Here is a 22,233-nt window from a genome sequence, read left to right on the forward strand (position 1 = left end):
AGTAATAGGTATGAGTTAGATTACTAACATCCTAATAAATGTTAACATTCTTATTTTTATTTTCAATACGTACCATAAAAGCTATGTGCCTTGATTTGTTCCTCCAAGAATGTTCTTGCAGGAAAAGGAGGATTGATATTAGATTTAGAGGGAGTCTGACATTTCAGGAAACCTTGAAAGAGAGGGAGCAGATAAAGGATATGATTCAACCTTTAGTGATTTAGAGGGAGTAAACTATGTTGAGATGGATTCTCCAGTGATCATTAAGTTGTAGTAGTCAAGAGGATTGTACCTCAATTCATTTGAACCATCTACGAGTCTCTCCTTGATGATTGAGACTTGACGTATGAGTTGTAGAGTCATTCATGTGGCACAATCATACTTAATCAAGTAATTGGTGTATTGTGGATGAGTTTGATAAAATGGAAGGACATGTTCACTTCTACTATTAAGCTAAATAAATGTTTGGACCTTTAATAGATGAAAAGAGGAAGTTGGAACTTAGAAAGGAGTTGTCATATTTGATACAAATTTGTTCAACAATATAAGAATGAGTGTAAATTTTACATTGTGGGGGGGCTAATAGTCAATGCTCCATTCCCACTTGAACCTTTTTAGAGGGGAGATGTTCCATTCTCAAATTATCTAAGAAGACAATTCTGAATCTTCATGTGCAGATGAGTATTTTTATTTTTTTACATTTATCTCTCTCTTATTTGTAATTCTATACATACTATAAGGTTATCTGCCTTGATTTTTTTTCTTTTATGTTTGAGGATGTTCTAGGAATACTTATGTTTGAGGATGTTTGTTGACTCCTCCTAGGGCTGCTACAAATATTCCTACCTGGCCTACTACTCTTTCGAGATGATTGTGAGCTCTGACTCTACGGGTTGGGCTTGCTGCTGGTTTGCACATGCTTCTTCTCTTTTAGGTTTGGTTGGGATCATGATGGACCGTCTTCCCCCCCTTTTAGTTCTTTGTGGACGCCCCCACTCACCTCTTGCCCTCCCAACAGGAGTTGAACGATCACGTCAGGACTAACATCTATAGACAATATATTATCACGACTTGGAACAACCCTCTGTGGGGTCTTCGGTCGAGGATGGTTTTCTATGCGGAACACTTTATGGATATCTAGGATGGGATCATTCTGCATCCTTGGTACATCACTCGTCGTTGGACTCATGCCCTTCACATCTCTCTAGGCTCTTTTAGAGTAAGCTCCCATCAGTTACGGATTCAAACCCACTTTATCTTCCACTGCCCTGTCTTCTACGAGATTAGAGGGAGGTTCTACTTCTTGTTAAAGTGTGCACATCACTCTCCTCCTTTTTCAGGTACACAGATCAGTGGTGTTTGACACTTTATCTTCAGGTTACCTTGTGTTTTCACGATCACATCTTATAATCATAGTCTTCTTCAACTCAATTTACCGAGAAGGTCAATACCTTTTTTCGCTCTTGAGACCTTGTCTCAAGGTACCAAGTGGACCCTCTGCCACTTTTTGATTCACACCAAGTTTGTGAGACCTCGTAGAGGCTATACCCGACAACATCACCTCACTTTGAGTAGTTCTTTAAGGTGGTTGAGATCCATCCTCGTTCTGGGCGACACCCCTCAATTCTTTACTACTTCTCGCCTGTCAGGAGTAGTAGTAGTTAGATGTTTTGTCCTTCTTGGTTGTTGTTTGTTTTCTTTCTTGTCTAGTCTTCTTACAGGTATTGTGTGGTGCTCCTGCTACTAGCAATTTCCTTTTTGTGTACTTTTCAGTGCCTTATACCCTCGTGGTCTCTTGATGAACATTAATAAATTTATCTTATTTCTCTATGCTATCTTATTTTTCTTTTCTATTTTTTATTGTTGAGTGTAGAAATAAATTTACTTTACATAGCTGAATATTTTATAGTGCAAGCTAGAAAATCAAAGTAGAGATCATTAAGGATAGCCAAGAATGGCTGAGATGAGTGGTGTAGTCCATATGAATTGGACAGTTTGATAAACTTGCAAGGATAGAAAGATGTACTAGAACCATGAAGAATTTATGAATAATTGAAATAAGTAAATCTAGTCAGCTTATAGTGGGTGATTAGGCACATAGTGTCCTTTGGAAATCCTTGGATAGGGTAGGTTTAATTGCGAATGGTGCTGCTATAATCACTAGAGGTTAGGATAACTCATAGTCAGGTGGATAGACTGGTGGGAGGTACCTGTAGACTAGCCGTCTGTGTAGTTGACAACTCTAACACCAGGTTGCTTTGGTGGTAGGAGAAGACAATGTACATATGCCATATCAAGTATAGGGTAGGGCCATTCCTAGTAAAGAATGAGTGGGGATTATACTAGGTCCGTGGTTGGGAGGTTAGGCCATTGTCAGTGCCTTTCCTCTCCTCCACGTACCTAGACTTGCACAACGCAGACTAGTTTCTACTTCTTTTGATGTGGTGTGATCTTAACCTTGTTAGTAATTCTTTATTTCTCTCAGTTGCATCTTTATCTTAGTTTCAACATTATATTTTATGCAATTACATTCCTGTTCATATGAAATGGTAGTTAAGACTTTGCAGTTCTTTTTTAATATTTTACATATCACGTGTAGTATAGTTAATCTATTTTTATCGTTCTTATTAGTTCACCAAAAAGATAATTTGATTCTTTCAATTGATAACTAAGATCTTTTCATGAGAATGTAGTTCTGTTTTAGCAGTTAATTAGTTATTTTCCGTTAGTTCCTTTTAATGTGAATGGGTAGCTAGCTTTACTTCTATTTGATAAAAGAAAGAGTATCTTAAGGTTTTTTCTTAGAAATTTTAGTTGTTACATATGGTATCATAGCTTTGGTTTCGACATTGAACCTTGGCTTCACCGCTAGCTTAAAATTGATTAAAAAGTGTTTGAACGAGAGCAGGATGAGAACCCAAATGATGCCTCAGATGAAACTGTGTCATCTGGTTCATGTCTTTATACTTGAGAACATGCCTAAATATGACTACTCATTCTGTTGCATACCTAGTGATGATGAAACATTAACTCATGCCCTAATTGGAATAGAAAAAGAAAAAGTCAAATAGACTCTTGCTAGGAAGGTAATCATGAGAAACAAAATTATCCAAGTCTGGAACTCAAAGAAAATTGGTCCACTTATGATGTATTATGCACATTGTATTGGGCAGACTGAGATCAAGGAAGGGAACAAATAGAATACCTAGGGATAGGGTGTCCGATTTCCTTAAAAAACAATGTTTGAAATTTTGTATTCACAGTACTGAGTAAATTTTGTAATGAATGTAGTTGCAGTGGCAACATAAATCCATTGTTTTTTGTTGAAAATGGAAATCAATAAAGAAAGTGTTGAGAGCAAGTGATATTGTTTATTTACCTCTTCTTTTTAATAAAAAGCAGATAGATGAAACCAACTTTATTTTAGGAAAACTTGTTCAAAAGCAAGAACAAACAATAAAACAACAATCAAGCACAAAACAGGATATCCAAGGAGGATAACTCATGAGGTTCTATGGACCAACTTGTTCAAGTACTACTTGATACCCAAACTTGAATGGAGCAAATGGAACAGAGAATGAATGATCTAGTAAATCAACTTGGGCAAGGACATGAAGACACCCACTCCTCACCCCTTCGCAGAACTGAACCAGAACCATCTGTTCATAGTGAGCAAGGGAATTGGCCTATTTCCAACTCAGCTGGAGATTCAAAAGAAGAATCAGATAGCTAGTGAATTACTTGCTAATAGAAAGAAAATTAAACCTCCTAAGTTTTTAGGGTCCAAGTTAGGGGATGCCATTGAGGCATGGTTAACCCAGATGGAGAAATATTTTGAAATTATCAGTATTTTTGAAACCTCAAAAGTTGTTTGAGGAATTTATCAGCTTATTGGAGAAACTACTACTTGGTGGGAAAACAGTGAAATGGAGTTGAGTCTTAAGACCACCAATATTACTTGGGATAAATTTATTACAATCTTTAAAAACAGGTGGTTACCCTAATCCTTCTATGACCAGAAGTTGTTGGAATTTCAAAACCTTAAACAAGGGACTTGTCAGTGAATGGATATTGGGAAAAGTTCACCCGACTTCTAAAGTACATCTGTGCTTGTCAACAAGATGGAAAACTCAAGTTCAGGAAGTTCATCATGGGGTTGAACAATAGAATTGGGGGAGCTATAGATGTACTAGCACCTTGAACCATGGATGAGGCTCATGAAAAGGCTATCAAGCAAGAGCAAAGATTGAAAAAGGATGATCTCATCCGAGACAACAAAAGGAAGGCAATTTGGAGTTCCTCTAGTTCTGACCAAGGAACTTACAAAAAGAATTTTAAGAACTTCAAGATCAACAAACTTGAGCCGAGGGGAACAATAGTAAGGATTTTAAGGCCAATTTCAAAGTAATAATAACAGCAAGGGATATGAAAAGAAAGGACCAGGAAGAGGTTGCTTTATCTGTGGCGGAGATCATTATGCCAATCAGTGTCCTAGTAAGGGCACATCTAATCAGCAAGCGAGTCCCTCCATTACCACTTCAAGAAATTGTTTTTCACAAGAGTATCCATACAACAGTGGATAATCGTCAAGTAGAGCATTAGATGAGTCCTGTAGAAACTCTGGGTAAGATATATGGGAACCCTATTTCTATACCAATTGATATTGGAGACACTAAGTGTTTTATATCTCCAAAGTTGTTAAGTAGGTTTTCAAAAAGAATTGGATATATGGCAAACCCTTGGACTATTGAGTATGCAAATCAGTCAAAGGCTCGGGTAGATCAATGTTTGTTCGAGGCTCAGGTAGACTTCCCAACCTTTTCAATTGAGGTTAACTTGTATGTAGCACCTTTGGGATCTTATGATATTATTATGGGAATGAATTGGCTTAGCGAACATAGGGCAAAAGTGGATTGTCTTGCAAAAACATTGAATGGTTAGATGACAATGGAAATCCTATGGCTATTCAAGGAATATTATATGAAGTCAAAACTCGTCAAATATCAGCCATGCAACTTAAGAGATGTAGAAGAAAAAGGTGTGAGATTTATGTTGTAAAAATAGAAGATATAAAAGGGATCCAATGAAAGGTTTATTAAGATGATTACATTTTAGAGGATGGGCAAATTAGAGAGGGAAGGAGGGAATCTTTTCTAGAAAGGCATCCTTACCTTAAGAATTATCAAGAAGTATTCCTGGAGGAGTTACCTGGACTACCTCCTTTGAGGTATTTGATTTTACCATAGATTTGGTGCCTAGAGAAGAACTCATATCTAAAGCACCTTATAGAATGATTACCACACAATTGATGGAATTGCAAGTTCAGTTGCAAGAATTATTGGATAAGAAAGTCATCCGCCCTAGTGTCTCTCCTTGGGGAGCAACAATATTGTTTATTAGAAAGGATGGAATCATGAGTTTTTGTATAGATTATAGAATGCTTAACAGGGTCACTATCAAAATAGATATCAATTTCCCCTAATTAATGATCTATTTGATCAAATAAGAGGAGCAACAGTATTTTCTAAGATTGACCTTAGATCATGTTATCACCAACTTAGGATTAAAGATGAAGATATTCATAAAACAACTTTTAGAGCTTGTTATTGGCATTATGAATTCACAGTCTTACCCTTCAAATTAACCAATGCCACTGCAACATTTATGAATCTTATGAAGTGTGTTTCGAGATTGTTTAGATAAAATTGTTTTAGTTTTTATTGAAGATATCCTTATTTATTTTCAGAATGAGGAAGAACACCAAGAGCATCTAGAAATAGTTCTTCAAAGGTTGTGTGAGCGTAAGTTGTTTTGGAAATTGTCTAAATGCCCCTTCTCAAAAGGAAATTAATTATTTAGGGCACATTATCAACATGGAAGGAATTGCATTAGGCTCCACTAAGATGAAAGCAATCAAAGAATGCCCTATGCCTTAAAATGTGTCAGAAGTTGGATGTTTTATGGGACTAGCTGGGTTGTATAGAAAGTTTGTTAAAGACTTTTCTCAGATAGCCTGCCCCATAACTACCTTGCAACGAAAAGGAAAATGTTTGTTTGGTTAGGAAAATGTTAATCAACATTTGAGCATCTAAAGGAAAAGTTAACTACCGCACCAGTACTTAGAGTGCTAGATCCTAAGAGTCACTTTGTGGTTATCACCGATGCATGAGAAGGATTGGTGGGTGTATTGATGCAAGAAGGGCAGGTTATTGCCTATGAGTCCAAAAAATTAAAGAACTATGAGAAAAATTGTGCACCATACGATTTAGAATTGACAACCATTATTAATGCTCTAGAGATGTGGAGATGTTATTTTATAGGGAAACCGTTCAAGCTAAGAATAGATCATCATGGATTAAAATATATATTCACTCAACCCAATATTAATGCTTACCAAAGGAGATGGTTTGAAATTTTAGCAGACTATGATTTTGAAATCAGCTATATCAAGGGAAAGGAAAACCGACTAGTTGACGCCTTGAGTAGGCAAAGGCACATTTCTGACATAATAACAATAAACACTGGACTTAACAAACAGGTGCTTCAGAAATTACTAAGGGATGATTTCTATAAACAAGTATGTCTAGCCCTCCAAAATGATCCACGCGATCTCAAATACGAAGGCTATCAACTAGAAGTAGATGGACTCTTAAGGTATAAGGGGATAATGTATATACCTAAGGATTGTGAAATCCACAAAATGATTTTGATAGAAATTCATGCCGAGCCTTATTCAGGACATCTTGGGTTAACAAAACTGCTAGTTAATATAAAACCACCATACTTTTGGAAGGGTATGAAGTAGGAAGCAGTTGAATTTGTTGCGAGTTGTCTTGAATATGAGAGGGTTAAATCTGAAGATAGGTATCTATTAGGGTTGCTGCATCCGAATGAAATTCCAGAATGGAAATGGCAAATAATTAGCAATGGATTTTATACAAGGGTTACACATGACTAGAAACTGGCATAACACTATTCTTGTAGTAGTAGACCGACTTACAAAAGTAGCTCATTTTATTCTTGAAATTTTTTCAGATGGAGCACTGGAAATTGCTCGTGAATTCGTAAGAGAAATTATTAGACTTCATGGGGTTCTAGAGAAGATTATCTTGGATAGAGATGCGAGAATGACATCTAGATTGTGGCAAACTTTAATTTTTGCCCTGGGAACAAAATTGAATATCAGTTCAACCTACCATCTAAAAATTGATGGGCTGACAAAAAGGGTAAACCAGGTGTTAGAAGATCTTTTAAGGGTATACTGAATGGATCAGCAATACCACTTGGAAATAAAATTGAATATCAGTTCAACCTACCATCTAGAAATTGATGGGTCGACAAAAAGGGTAAACCAGGTGTTAGAAGATCTTTTAAGGGTATACTGTATGGATCAGCAATACCACTTGGAAATGTATCTTCCCTTAGTAGATTTTTCCTATTATAACTCATATTAGTCTGCTATTAAGATGACACCATTTTAGGCTCTATAAGAACAAAAATGTAGAACTCCCATAAGCTGGATCAAGATTGAGGATCGAATAATTGTTGGTCTTGGAATGCTCATAGAAATGGAAGAGTAGGCATTTCAAATCCGTCAAAGATTGAAGGATGCGAATGATCACTAGAAAAACTATGTAGATGCTAAAAGAACTCCAAGGGAATTTGATATGGGGGAAGAGGTTCTCCTAAAAGTTAAACCAAAGAAAAGTGCTATCAAATTTGGTAGAAATGCCAAGTTGGCCCCAAGATATGTGGGACACTTTGAAGTGCTAGAAATTGTAAATCATGTAGCCTACAAAATTGCTCCACCTCCATCTCTTGCTCGAATGCATAATGCGTTTCATGTGTCTTGTTTTAAGAAATATATAGCCAATGTTGAGCATATTGTTGGTTGGAATTTCTCGTATGTACAAGATCCAATCGGGGTGGTAAGAAAACCATAGTAACGAGATTTGCCACGAGTCACGCTACTCACCCGGGTCTGCAAGTCAAGTTACCCTTGCCAGGTCAAAATGACTTGTGACCCTGACCTGCCAAGCGATCAAATATTTACTATTTCTCAAAGGTTTTTCTATTAATATACCCTGACTCGCCGAGTCACTGCTGAGTCATGACCGAATTCGAGCTGGGTCACAAGTTGAATTGCCCTTACCGAGTCAGAGTCTCATTACTTTGAACACAACCACTTAGAATACTTGAGGTACGTAAGCTAGGCTTACGAAATTGGAATATAACCCAATGCAAGGTCCAGTGGGACCAATATGCTGAAGAAAATGCTACTTGGGAAGATTATGATGAAATATTCCAGAATTTTCCTCATCTTTTCTGAAAAGAAAAGAAATTTGTTATGATACTATTATTTTGTGTTCTAAATTGACAATTCTAAGACATTATGACAGATCTTATGTAATTGTTATTTTTAATATACATGAAACACATTATGCATCCGAGCAAGTGCTGGAGGTAGAGCAATTTCGTAGGCTATAGGGTTTACAACTTCCAACACTTTAAAGGCTCCCACATATCTTGGGGCCAACTTGGCATTTCTACCAAATTTGATAGCACTTTTTTGTGGTTTAAAAACTTTTAGGAAAACCTTTTCCCCCACCTCAAATTCTCTAGGAGTTCTTTGGAGTTGAGTCTCAAGATCACCGATATTACTTGGGATAAACACTCATGGTTTAGCTCATGGTGATCACTTGGTATACTCTTGCTTGCCTAGTCTGATTTCCCTTGACCAAGGTGGTTTAGGTTCTATACCTATTAGCTCAATGGTAGGAGATTGACACACACCCTTTCCTTTTTTGGCAATGATTCCCCCCTTCATCGCATTCTTGCAAAAGAAGTTTAAAAAGGTAATAACATATATCCAAGTGGTTTAATCAAAATAAAATAATCATATTAGTTAGACCACTAGCCATTCATATAATATCTCAACGAAAACCATTATTTCAATTTCTCATGAAACATAACGATTAACCAACATTTGAATTTCACTTGAAAGCATAACAAACAACTATCACTTTATTTTCACATGAAGTCAAAAATAAATAACAATTTGACCAAACAACTCAATTTCGTTTGAAGTCCCTAACGGTTGCAATGATAATTTAGTCAAGCAAAAATTTGGGATGTAACAAGCACTACCTATGATGGTGCTTGGTTTCTATTTAGTTTTTGCGGGATACATTGTCTCTTGATAGGGCTTTGGGTTAGAAATTTTATCATTTTCTTGTTCTTCTCAGGTTTCCTTGTTAGGGGCATTAAAGGTGCCCCCAATGCCCTAGCGATCCAAGCCATGAATTCAAGGGGATTTTTTTATCTACAGGAATTAAGTCATCCATCTTTTCAATCCCTTTTCAATTGGGCATGGCTCCTTTATTTATTCCTTATTTTTGTTGTTCTTTGTCGAGGAGCAATACTCCTTTTGTGTACTCATTTTGTTATTGCTCACCCTCTTACTTGTTTCCTACTAACATATATTAGTTATTTTAGATAAACATTTATTTTCTTTAATTTTAGAAAAGAGTTTTTTCTTAACCTATATTTGCTTCCTCAAAGCTTCCTTTTACACTTTTCTTGTGGTCATCTTCCTTAGAAAGCAGGGTGATATTGGAAAACATTGGCTGTTATCAATTATCTCCAAGTAGATTTTTAACTGCTACTTCCACAGATGGAGATTGATAGCAATTCCACAGATGGAGATTGATAGAAATTTATTGTTGACAAGTTTTACCTCTGTTAGTTATCAGATAGAGTGAAACAAATCTCATTTGAATGTATTTTTGTTGCTTTATTCCAGGATTCTAAATTTGTTTGTTACTTCTGTAATTCACCACTGTGCATTTGTTAGTTTTGATACATGTTTTAAATTGTTGAATATGTATTTGTGCTATAGACGATAATTTTATTAATACATAAGCATCTCAAGAAGAAGTAACTACTTAGATTTTCTGTGTAGAGGTTGGCTGCTATGTGGTATTCACGAGAGCTATTTTTATTGTGCTTGCATGGTAGGCTGCAACCTTGCAGGAGGAATCACAGCGTATGACTACAATGCGCAAAGCTTATCAAACAGCTATACTTATACCAACACATCATGTGGAACAACTTTGGAAGGACTACGAGAGCTTTGAAAATGCTGTTAGCCGTGCTTTGGTTTAGTAACTCTTCCACTCATTGTTTCTTATTAAACATGCACATCTATAATGCATCTATAATGATATCTGTGTAGTCATCTGTCTCCTAATTTAACCTTCACATCATTTGTAGTTTCATCTGTAGCTGTTTTGTTTTTCCAACAAGTTAATTTTATTTTATAAGTTTATGAAATGTAGGGAGTTTATCAATTCCATGTCGTAGAATCAAGTAAAGGATGCTTTGGTTGTATTTAATATACATCGACATATTTTGCAGGCAAAGGGTCTTCTGTCTGAATTTCAACCCAAGTACATCAGTGCAAGGGCTGTCTACAAGGAACGCAAAAAACTCTGCGAGGAAATTGATGAGAACAAGCTGGCTGTGCCTCCTACAGGCTCCTTAAAAGCAAGTATTTCACATTTGAATAATATGTCAATGCTTTATTTTTAATGTGATATGCTATCTTTCTTTTGGAGGTCATGATATGCAAAATCTTTTTAGCTTGCAAAATTGCTGAACATTACATATCTTGTTTACTGCATAAATCATTAAATGTTATGTTAAAAGTTGATATAGGTTCATTAGCTTTGTATAAGTAGACGGGTCTTGGAAACAACAGTGTGAGTAATCTAGAATCAGTTATTCTAGAAATGGAAATGTGTGGAATAACTAGTGGGATTTGCCATTATTTTGGAGCTAGTTAAAGCATTAATATTATGTACACAGTTGATGGTGGTTGTGCTGATTTTTATCAACTTTTCGTATTAAAATTTGCTGAATAATCCCTAAAAATTCTATATAATTGTATAATTGATGTTCACATAGTTGAAATACTTGGATTCCGCAATAACTTGGCAGGCCCAAAATTTTAAAAAACTTGAGAATTGGTAAAAAATGAGGAAAAACTTGGCAATAGCTCACTGATTTTATTGCACATTTTATACATATAAATGTTTAAAAATATCCTTCAAAAACCCACATATTCTTGACCATATTACTAATTTCCATTATATGTAAATAAAAAGTAGAATTCATTGCATAAAATAAACCAAACAAATTCAAATTTAAATGAGTTATAATTCTACTTCCAGTAGCCATGTCATATATAGTTGCCCCATCTAAAGAGATTTTCGGTAAGTTGTGCAATGTCTAAGGAGGAACACTCAAGAGTTAAATCCCCATTTCCTGTCGGCCCCTTGTTGTAAGAAAACTTTTTATTTGACAGATTTAATAAGTAATTGGGTTTTAGGAGTGGAGACTGTATTGAGGAAGGGTTTGGCCTCATGTGGGTTTGGGGGAAATGCCCACAACGGAGTCAAGGGCAGCACTCCTTGGGGGTTTGGAAACAACACCCCCAATAGGGTCAAGGGGTAGTGCCCCTTGGGGTGGGGGTGGGGTGGTTGCCCCATGACATAAAATCTAATATTAGACAGTCATAATATATAATCTTTTGGAAAGAGTAATGTACAAGTTAATGAGTCTCCGTAGATGCATGACTCTAGACGTGGACTTGGAAACAAAATTCTGAGCCATATAGCTGTAATTTGTGAAAGAAGACATGCTAAATTACACAGACTATAGGCCTTGCTGTTATTCTAGAGGTAGTTGGAGAGTTAATTTCCATAGAAGGTTGATGATTGTGGTGCCCACTGCTTATTGCCAATAACTTGTATGGAAATTTGTTTGCATTCTTCATAATTTAAAAGGTACTTTTTTGAATCCTGCAAACTTCTGACTGACTTCATGTGTGTCTGCATGTATCCAGTGATGGCCAACTGTTTGTTCTAATTCACTTCTGCATACTACCAATTAACACTTAATTGCTAATAAATATAACCGTTAAATTAATTTTTGCCCCTGGCTGAATTTAGGTAGACTGTAGTTACGACATACAAAGGTGCATTTTTGTGTCCAAGAGCTTTGATTTTGTGTAAACCAAAGAGCTGAAAAGTTACATTTTCAAGAAGAAAGAGCATTACATGAAACTGAGTTTTTACAAGCTTTTCTGAAAATGTAATTCTTTATTGATCATATATGTTCAAATGTTTCACACAAGCTGTGAAGCTAGCTAAGTAACAAATTCAAATTCTAAGTTTGAAAACATGAATACATATGTGATAAGAAAGAAAAGGCATAAGAGTCATAGGGGCCAGTCATTGCTTGAATGATTGGCGATGTTGCCGCTCGCTTTTGACCATGCACGCTCTTGATGCCCTTCTGCTCCTATTTTTTTGCACTCCAGTGCCAAATCCTGAAAATGAAAACAAGAATGGGTTAGATCCAATTGATCCAAGCAATGTCTAGCCTATCTCATCATTATACCCCACACATGCATCCACATTGCCAAACCCAAACTCTGATTTGCTCTCTAACTAGTTTGTCTCATATGCGGTAACATATGTCTCAGCTTGTTAACAGGAGACATAAATACATTTTGAAATGATCAAGTATGCCAACATAAATCAGCAAGTAGGCATCTTGTTGTTGCATCAGTATTCAGTAGTATTCAATGGTGCATGATAAACAGTATATATGGATAACATTGAATACAATCAATAGAGATAATTGGATCAGCATATAGTCAACAGACAAACTGAAAATAATACAAGTGTAAAGACACATAACATGATCAAAGTTACAAGACTATGTTGCTAAAAGGTACAAAAGTACTTGGGGGTTAGAATCAAGTACCCTGTCATGAAAAGGAGCTCAAGGACAAGTGCATCAACATACATATATGAACAGAGCAACGTCATCAATATGTTTCCAAAGGTTGTGTTCAAGTTTATAAGGCATCAAAGCTAGATGAAAAGAGCATCATGGTCAATACCAATCTGAAATAACCAAGGCATTGAAATCTTATAACAATTGAAATATAGAGAAAATTCAACAGCCAATTCCATTTGAAGGCATCGGCAATTTATCTGGTTGTTAATGATCATGCACAAGTAGTAAGGGAAATCCAAAAATGTCAAGTATGGAGTGTGCTACATAAGCTCTAACAGTGCTGGTACACATAAGCATGCAATGCCATCAAAGGTATGATTCATTCTTTAAAGCATGAAGTGCAACATTTTATTAGTAACAGAGAATCTTTTCCAAAGCAAAACTCTTGCTGCTAAAAGAGCAAACAGTGAGTTCATAGTGTGCATATATTATCTTTTTCTTTGATATTTATGCTTTAAGCAGTCACACATTTGATCAAATGTGCCAAAAAATCCAAATTGCAGCATGAAGGGTTTTTATTTTATATACCTGTAGAGTTCATTCTCTTAATCCAGATCTACAGGGGTAAAGAGCAGAAGCCATGAGATTAATCTCAGATTTTATGACAAAGAAATGCCTTTTCTTCTTCTAAAAAGATCCCTGCTTAAGACTTTCAGATTTGTGAAAAAATGACAGCAGATAAGCAAGATCTCTGCAAGAGTTTGCAGTTTTTTGTGAAGGAGAAGTCATCACAGGAAAATACAGCTTGTTCCTCCATTTTTATGAAAAACGTTCAGATTGTCCATGCATAGAAAAGATCTTTCATTTTTTTTTGATGAAAGTTTCCAGAATTTTGAAAAAAGAAAGACAATAAATGCTTACTAATTTATAAGCAGAAGAAGGCCAAAATGTGCCCAGAAGGCTCCAGATTCAAGCCACAAAATGGCTTCAAAACGTCAACACAACCGCTCCATGTCCTCTTGCTCTTGCCCAGCTAGGGAAAATGACAGAAATGAATGATAAATCACATTATATCAGAAGCTTCAGCAGCAAAAACAATGCCCAGAAATATTCAGGTTTGAGCCCAGGAATTGCCAGTGTTCTCCATTTCCCTTTCAGCATTGGCAGCCAGCGTGAGGAGAGTAAAAATCAGAATGAAAGAATGATGGAAAATGTTGTTTGAGCCAAGAGAAGCGCCCAGAAAGTTACTGAAACCTCCAGCTCAAACCCTCCTTGGTGGCGGCAGACTAGCAGATGAAGGCAAAGCAAAATGCACAATGAAGGCCTCTCTATAGGGTTCGGATGACCCTTTTTTTCTTTTCCTTTGAAGCTTTATTACTGTGTGGAAAATGTTGTTTATTTTCCAAAGCCTCTTTATTTCTTACCTGTGGATCACCTTTTTCATGCCAAATGTGGCGTTCAATTATATGCCAAGTTTTAGACTTTGGTAATGCCTTAGGATCCTTACCCAGGCTTTTAAAAAGGTAAAATAAATATTAAAGTTTATCACTTCTGTGTTTAGTATAATATTTATATTTTAATATTATTATTTTAGTATATATCAATTACTTAATAATGTTATTAAATGGTTTTCTAGTCCACTTAATAGTATTATTAATCTAATTGATATTTGTTAAAAATAATAATAATAAAATATAAATAATATAATAATTTTTTTATCACTTATTAAGTTGATACTTTATCTCTAATAGAAAAAAATAAAAATAAATCATGAACCATATAATAAATATTGTTAATTTGATATAAGTATCCATTGTGATATAATAACTAGATATTTATTTTACCTTTAAAAAGTCACATAAGGATATTTTGCATAGTTATGGCAAAGTTCCAAAGGTCACACTGATGACATTTGAAAAGTCAGTGAAGTTATTGATTTTAGAGACTTTTGAGCCTTTTTGGAGTGACATGACTACATTTAAGAAGGGTCTTTATGTTGATATTATGAGGCCATGGCTTTTGGGGTACATTTTACCTTTTTGACTTTTGAGGGGCTCAAAGTTGGCCTTAAAAGCTGAATTCGACTAAGGGGTTGTTGTTTGCATTTATGATGCAATTGGATGTAAAATGCATAAGTATGAGCTTTAGGATCATTTTTAAGGGTTCCCAGTTTTTTGTAAGAGAGCTATTGTTGTGGTTTCTTCTTGAATCCTTCATAGTTTGCATACAGATTGCTTTGTCACAATTATGGGAATGCTATTGTCTCACCCTTTGAAACTTCAAATGGAAGAGTTGTTTGAAGACCTTTTCTGACTTTCATCTTGTTGTATGAAAGGTACTGAGTTGTTGTCATTATTGTGATTCATCTTGAGTCCTAAGTGAGAATCCTTCAGTTTTTTTGCATTTGCAAAATGAGTAATTTGTCATCAGAATTGTGTCTATTTGAACTGTTTCAGGAAGGTTTCACTGTGTTAAGAATATCAATCTCATTTCAAGTTTGGTGCATCACCTTAGTCTTAAGTTTTAATTCTGTTATCCTTCTATCTCTTTCCCTCCCACGTTTTAAGTTATGTTTGAAGAGCAAATAGGTGAAAACATCTCATAGGAGCCAACCTTGAACCCGGAGATTTACTCTAGTTTTGGGTAACCCACATACATGAGAGTATTTCCATGTGTCTTGAAGTGACTGAGTTTTCGAACTCATTCAACGGTGCAACGCTTAGAGATGACAATAACAATGTTAAAGTTGAAAAAACTTTTAGTTTAAATTCTTGCATTCCTGAAGATTCTTTAAATCTGGAAATTGGCAAAAATAAAGCAATGTACATTCAAGGTGAGGATTTACAAACTATACATAGTTTCTTTGCTTCTGGATACTGACAGGAAACACATTACATGCTGAGGGTTTCACAGGGTTGAGGAGATATTGTTAGGATGCTTGTGCTGTGGTTAGAGGAGTCGATATCACTCATGCTTCTTCAGCTTGAGTTGTTGGCTTGGCCTTAATAATGATGGTCAAAATCAATTGAAGCAACCATTATATTTACCACATTGCCATTCAATTCTCTTATTTATCCTGATTTTCTTTTGCCTTCACTGATTTCATCATTGTAAAAGTAGTTTTATTTTGATGTCTACCACTAAAATGGTGTAACGTAGAAGTTTCAAACTGAGTGAGGCATGATCTAAATAAGAGTTACATGGACATTCAAATAAAACAGAACGTTTACACACTCTAAATTGATTTCCTGTTATTTATTTTGAAAGCTGGTCTCTGAATAACATCTTGAAAGTCTGTTTGGCTTATGGTTGTTTTGCAAACTTGCATTTAAAGTTGTAGGTGGTACTGATATTAGAGGTGGTTTGTTTTGGTTGTAATTGTTTTCAGGAGGAGCAACAGTGTAGTGCATGGAGGCGTCTTCTTGCTTTTGAAATGTAAGTTAATGTGGTTAAGAATTTTGAATGAAAACATCAATAGTTATTAATTAAACAATGCCTTTTTGAAGGTATATTTGGGTATATCCATAATAATGCAACATTGTTATTGCTCACTTTAAGTTGAGTAATTTTTTTACCTGAAAGTGCTTTTATCTTTTTAATTATGCAAACTGAATGTGTGCATTTTATCAACTTTCATATTCCTTGATAAATTTATGTATTTCAGAAAATTAGGATTTGGTAATCTCTCTCGAGAATTGGAAAATATGCACAGTAGAATGGTGTTGGGGGTATGCTTTTGATGGATGGTCTTGGGGGTCTTCTTTTGTAGTATATAAGGAAGCTTGCATATGCAGGTTGTCATGAGTCAGAGAGCGTTCAGATAACCTAGTAGATTCACATTTTTTATTTCTTTCAACCTGTTCATCTGATAATTGGATTTGAATGGAACAGCTAATGTGCTTCAGTTTGATGAGAAGATTAGTATGACATATTTCATACTCCTGAATTTGCACTTGGTATTTCCAAATGTCTGAATAATTGTTACAATAGGCTTGCATTACAGTAGAAGGTCAGCATCAAAGGACAGCAGAAAGTTTGTCGAAGATGTATTGTCAACTCATGTTATGTTTTTCACATACAGTCGTTTAACATATTAACTAAAAATAGTATGAATTAACATAATAGAAAGAATTAACATAAAATACTTTTACAGTAGAAGGTCAGCATTAAAGGACATCATGTACAAAATGTACTGTCAACTCATGATGTGTTTTTCCCATACATTCATCTAACATATTAACTAAACACAGTAAGAATTAACATAAACTATCTATGAAGTAGCAAATCGAGGAAAATAAACACCAAAGATTATGTCTATGATCAAGTAACTCAGAATATAAATTATATACCATGGTAATTTGTTGGTCATTGATTGACGTTCACCTCAAGGAAAATTGGAGTTACATTTAATTCGCTCCACATCTGCAGCCACCATGTAAAGAGTATAAGCAACTTTTTATACTTGATGTGAGCAAATTGTGGGATATTTTTTAATTGCTAGAGGCACTTGTCCTCATGCTTTTAATGCTGGCATATTGTGTTCTCTATGTAAGTCCTGTCTCCCTCTCGTTCCTTAATATGTTTCTCTATACTTTTCTTAGAAATTTTCCCTATTTTACCATCCCTACTTTTCTTCAACTGCTTTAGTGGAGGTTATGTAAAGGTTTGCATTCTTTAATATGTGAAAGACTTTTTCTTCATCAAGAAGGCTTTTTTCCCTCTTCCTATATTGCTCTTTTTATGTTCTTAACATTTGTGGTGTTTACACATTAGGAATTTGAGACACTTTGCCATTACCTTTAGGAACGCTTTTGTATACTATGTTACATAATTTCAAGATCATACAGGCCTGGAGTTTACTTTTCTTAAGGATGAGAACAATTGAATTACAACCGCATTTGTATAATATCCCAGTTAGATAGTTTTCCCCAATCTCTCACACAAGTATTCTCATGATTTCATACTGAACTCGTGCAATTAGTTACACAATCAGCCTGTAAAATCATCAGCAAAAGACAATCTCAGAATCCCTATTTGATTCTATTTTCAGTAGTACATATAAAATAACCGACAACAATATGATATTTTTCCAAATGAACGCTACAATCAAACTTTCAGTAGAACACTAACCAGCTCCAATTGTAGACACAAAAATGACAGTCAGATTGGAGAATAGAAATCAAGTTTAAGCACAAGTGAGACACTTGATATGATGTCTCAGACAATGAAACTTTCATGTTTTATTGTCTCGTTCCTTAATATGTTTCTCTATACTTTTCTTAGAAATTTGGGCTATTTTACCATCCCTACTTTTCTTCAACTGCTTTAGTGGAGGGTTTGTAAAGGTTTGCATTCTTTAATATGTGAAAGACTTTTTCTTCATTAAGAAGGCTTTTTTCCCTCTTCCTATATTGCTCTTCTTATGTTCTTAACATTTGTGGTGTTTACACATTAGGAATTTGAGACACTTTTCCATTACCTTTAGGAACGCTTTTGTATACTATGTTACATAAGTTCAAGATCATACAGGCCTTGAGTTTACTTTTCTTAAGGATGAGAACAATTGAATTACAACTGCATTTCTATAATATCCCGGTTAGATAGTTTTCCCCAATCTCTCACACAAGTATTCTCGTGATTTCATACTGAACTCGTGCAATTATTTACACAATTAGCCTGTAAAATCATCAGCAGAAGACAATCTCAGAATCCCTATTTGATTCTATTTTCAGTAGTACATATAAAATAACCAACAACAATATGATATTTTCCAAATGAACGCTACAATCAAACTTTCAGTAGAACACTAACCAGCTCCAATTGTAGACACAAAAATGACAGTCAGATTGGAGAATAGAAATCAAGTTTAAGCACAAGTGAGACACTTGATATGATGTCTCAGACAATGAAACTTTCATGTTTTATTTGCTCCTTACAATCCATTGACTGAAAAAAACATTGCCGCTTTAGGGAAAACTGCCACAAGATTAATCAATTGTATATCTTTGCAATTTTTTCATCCGTCAGAAATGATGGAGACACCTATTTGGGCCATGTATCCTTGATTACTCCCAATGATGTCTATATTGAAGCTTTCTCCTTTTCCAATAAGGTGGTTCACACCTTTTCATGCCAGGGACTAACATTAGCAAGAGGTGTATTGCAAAGGGTATTCACCATATCCTGCCAATAGGATGATATGGCAATGTTAGAAGGAAACCAATTTCCATAAATGCGGTGAACAATGCTTTGATCCTTGACCTCTATGATTTCATTTTTGAAGATCTTGTCCAATGGGTGAATTGGAATTGCACCTGGTTCAGGACGCATCAAAACCCAGATTGGCCCTCAAGAGGAGAACCCAATAACTTAGCATATGACTTTAAAGTTCTGTTTGGATCAACCCTTCCTTAGGTTTTGACAAACATTATGACCAATCTTTTAAAAGAAATTATCTTTCCTACAGTTAAGGATGGAGATTATAGAATTTTACCTACAATGCGCTCTTAAAATGACTTCTTGCTAAATGTCAGAACTGTATTCTTGTAGATTAATTGTAATTCTATTCATTCTTGTAAGTCCATTGGACTTAAGATTTAATGGAGGGATTTATGTTCTTTTTCTTAAAAGCTTTTTATTTTATTTATTTATTTCCTTTTAGCTTACTTTGTTGGAATTACTTTAGATTCTCACATTGTAAGTTTCTTTTGATCTTTTTTTCCGATTGTTTGGGTGTCAATTATTAATTTCCTAGATTGAGGTCTTGCAATTCCATTAGATTAATGTTTTTATGTAAACTTCTTTTTGATTAATTTATTTATTGCTTACTATTTGGGCAAGGCTCTAGTCTCTCTTATTGTTATGTTTACTTGACCAGCTTTGGCTGTTCTGTGTCAGATTATCAATAGCTACTTTTATTGTTTTTACTATAGAAGATTTTCTAGACTTACAGGCTAGCCACACTAGATTTTCAATCAACAATTTTTTTGTTAACAATTTCCCTAAATAAAACTGTTCATATTGCGTAGTGATATTTTGTTATTTTCTAGCACAATTTTATTGTTCTGCTTTTTCATAATCCTTTCCTTGAAATACAAGAGAGCCTTATCTGAGGAATATTCCTTTTATTGTGCATGTCTGTTGGTATTCTGCAATTATATCACTTCTGGAGAGTGTCAAATCATTCATGATTAGGTGTATATGCTTCAGGTCATTTGGTGAGACTGTTAACTGTAAGTGTAGATAATTACTGGTATGTAAATAATTAATTGGTTTTGAATTTTCTGTTATAAGAACTTTATTAACATGATAGACAGGAAACAAGTATAGGACTTTTAACCCCAACATGTCTTTTGTGAATGTAGATGTTAGTGTGGGTTAAAGTGCACGAGATTGCTAATTATTCTCCATATTTTGTTTCAAACACAGTTTTGCTCAATAACAATTCAATGTATGTTGTCTGCTTTGAATGAAAAATTGACGCAGCTGGACAATCTGAATGTCTTTGTGGAGCCTTATCTGAAATTTATGTGTTTATCCAATTGTTGCTATTGGGTACAATCTGATTACAGGAAGATTTTAAAATTTTGTTGATAAAATAAAATATAAAAATTGTTATTTCACTTTGGGAAATATGGACTTGGAGCTTTAAAATGCTAGATATCTCTTGGCCAGTATGTATTTGCTATTTCTAAAGAAATATTTAAAAATGTCTTCAATCGTAGCCTTTTTTTGTTTGAAGTTAATGAAATGTTCCCTGCTTTTTTCTTATTTGCATACGTTCATGCTATAAACCTTAGAAATAGATGTAATTATAAAGTTATTAATTTGAAACTAAACTAGCCTACAATTTTTGAATGGCTAGAGGAAACCCCCAAAGGGTAGATAGCATATCATCAGCAAGTCGAGTTACCTTGACATATGAACAGGTACGTAATACAGATTGTTTTTGATCCTCTAGTATTCATTATGTGTGTGTGTTGTTGTATTAAGACTTATAATTCCTTGCACATATTTTTGATGAAAATGCAATGTACCCCAAGAAAAAGATATGCTAAGGATGACATTAGTTTACTTAAGTCATTTAGGAAGATAGAAAATTTGCAACCTTCCATGTCTATAAGTAGTTGTATCTTTTGGAAGGTAAGCTATATCTCGTGTTCCTGTAGGGTCACTGATAAAGTTGCAAAAGATAGTGCAAAGAAGAAGGGCCATATGTTCTGCGGGATATTGTTTGTCCTCGGGTTCCCTTTTGGGATATCTCTAAGCAATAGGAACAGTCTCCAAAAGTGCGGGATATGATAAAGTATAATGGGCAAAAGGAAGTGCAACGAGCTCCAACTTTTGACTGCAGTTGTTCGAAAGAACACAAAATTGGCATGGGGAAGCGAGTTAGCATGCGAAATGAGCCTGATAGTGCAAAGAAAGAGTTGGCTCAGGTTTCTGTTTGGTGTAGGGCAATTTACAAGATGTTGCATAAGTGTAGGGCGGAATTTTAAAAACTTTTGGTATGAGTTGGACCTCACCATTCCACACGGATTTTTCTAATGATGCAACGAGAGGTGCAAAAGTGTAGGGTCCCCATGTGTTGGCACTATGAAGGAAGGTAGTCACCTCAACTTTTTGCGAGAGGACAATGGAGCTTGTCAAATGAGTTGCAGAAACTTGAAGGCCTTGTGTTCCCATGAGCTTAAATCAAGATTGTTGGACTTGCTAGTAGACCAATGGGCTATACAATTGTGCATTTCAAACATGGTCTGCACCCGGTCAAACCTATGTAGTGATGACAAGTGGTGCCACATAAGAAGGATGTTGCTAAGTGGTCAAGGTCAAGGATATTTGATAGCGCGTTCTAGAGGCAAAATGAAGGATTTAGAATCTGAAGGATGAAATGACATCTTCGGATCAAATTAGAGAAGCTTTCTAATCTGCCGGGGCAAAGTTTAATGCATTTCGATGTTAGAAGGGCTTGAGTTTGGGGTTCCGCTTTGAAATAACTGAGATTTTGATGAGTTTGAAATCTCTTTTGCAAGATTTACATAGTACATGTTACATCAAAATTGATAGAATATTATTGTGATGGTTTGTAATTCAAAGATCCAAAGGGCAAATCTTTGGAAAAAAAAGATAAATACCCCTTGGGGTTATACATTTGTATTTAGATATTGTTTTCTGAAGTCTTTAAATCACTAGGTTGTGCTGGTAGTAGGGAATTGTCCATGGAAAAAAAGGTATTGTTATAGTTTGTGCTGTTGCAGGAGGTATACAAAGACCATGGCCATGAGCATAACGACATTTTGTCTTGCGGCTAAAGAGTTGTTGAGATGCTTCACGATGGCTATAGAGATGTTGAGACCCTCAAGTTGTAGAGAAGGCTTTGCCTATTCCATGATAATGCCAACTATCTCTATTTGCTACCCTTAAAGC

The 22,233-nt window shown here is 35.2% G+C and overlaps 1 protein-coding gene across 2 annotated transcripts in view; it reads left to right on the plus strand.

Moving 5' to 3' along the window:
- Positions 1-22,233, plus strand: part of CSTF77 (Tetratricopeptide repeat (TPR)-like superfamily protein) — a 318,878-nt gene that overhangs the window by 67,125 nt on the left and 229,520 nt on the right. For both annotated transcript variants that reach the window (XM_089800149.1, XM_089800150.1), the window contains 4 exons: positions 10,018-10,158; positions 10,417-10,545; positions 16,196-16,242; positions 20,672-20,735. In XM_089800149.1, coding sequence (XP_089656275.1) covers positions 10,018-10,158; positions 10,417-10,545; positions 16,196-16,242; positions 20,672-20,735 — 381 coding nt within the window. The remainder of the gene's footprint in view (positions 1-10,017; positions 10,159-10,416; positions 10,546-16,195; positions 16,243-20,671; positions 20,736-22,233) is intronic.

The sequence above is a fragment of the Cupressus sempervirens genome, chromosome 9 (genome assembly GCF_028749045.1).
Source record: "Cupressus sempervirens isolate cs-2001-9-10 chromosome 9, ASM2874904v1, whole genome shotgun sequence".
Classification (NCBI taxonomy): domain Eukaryota; kingdom Viridiplantae; phylum Streptophyta; class Pinopsida; order Cupressales; family Cupressaceae; genus Cupressus; species Cupressus sempervirens.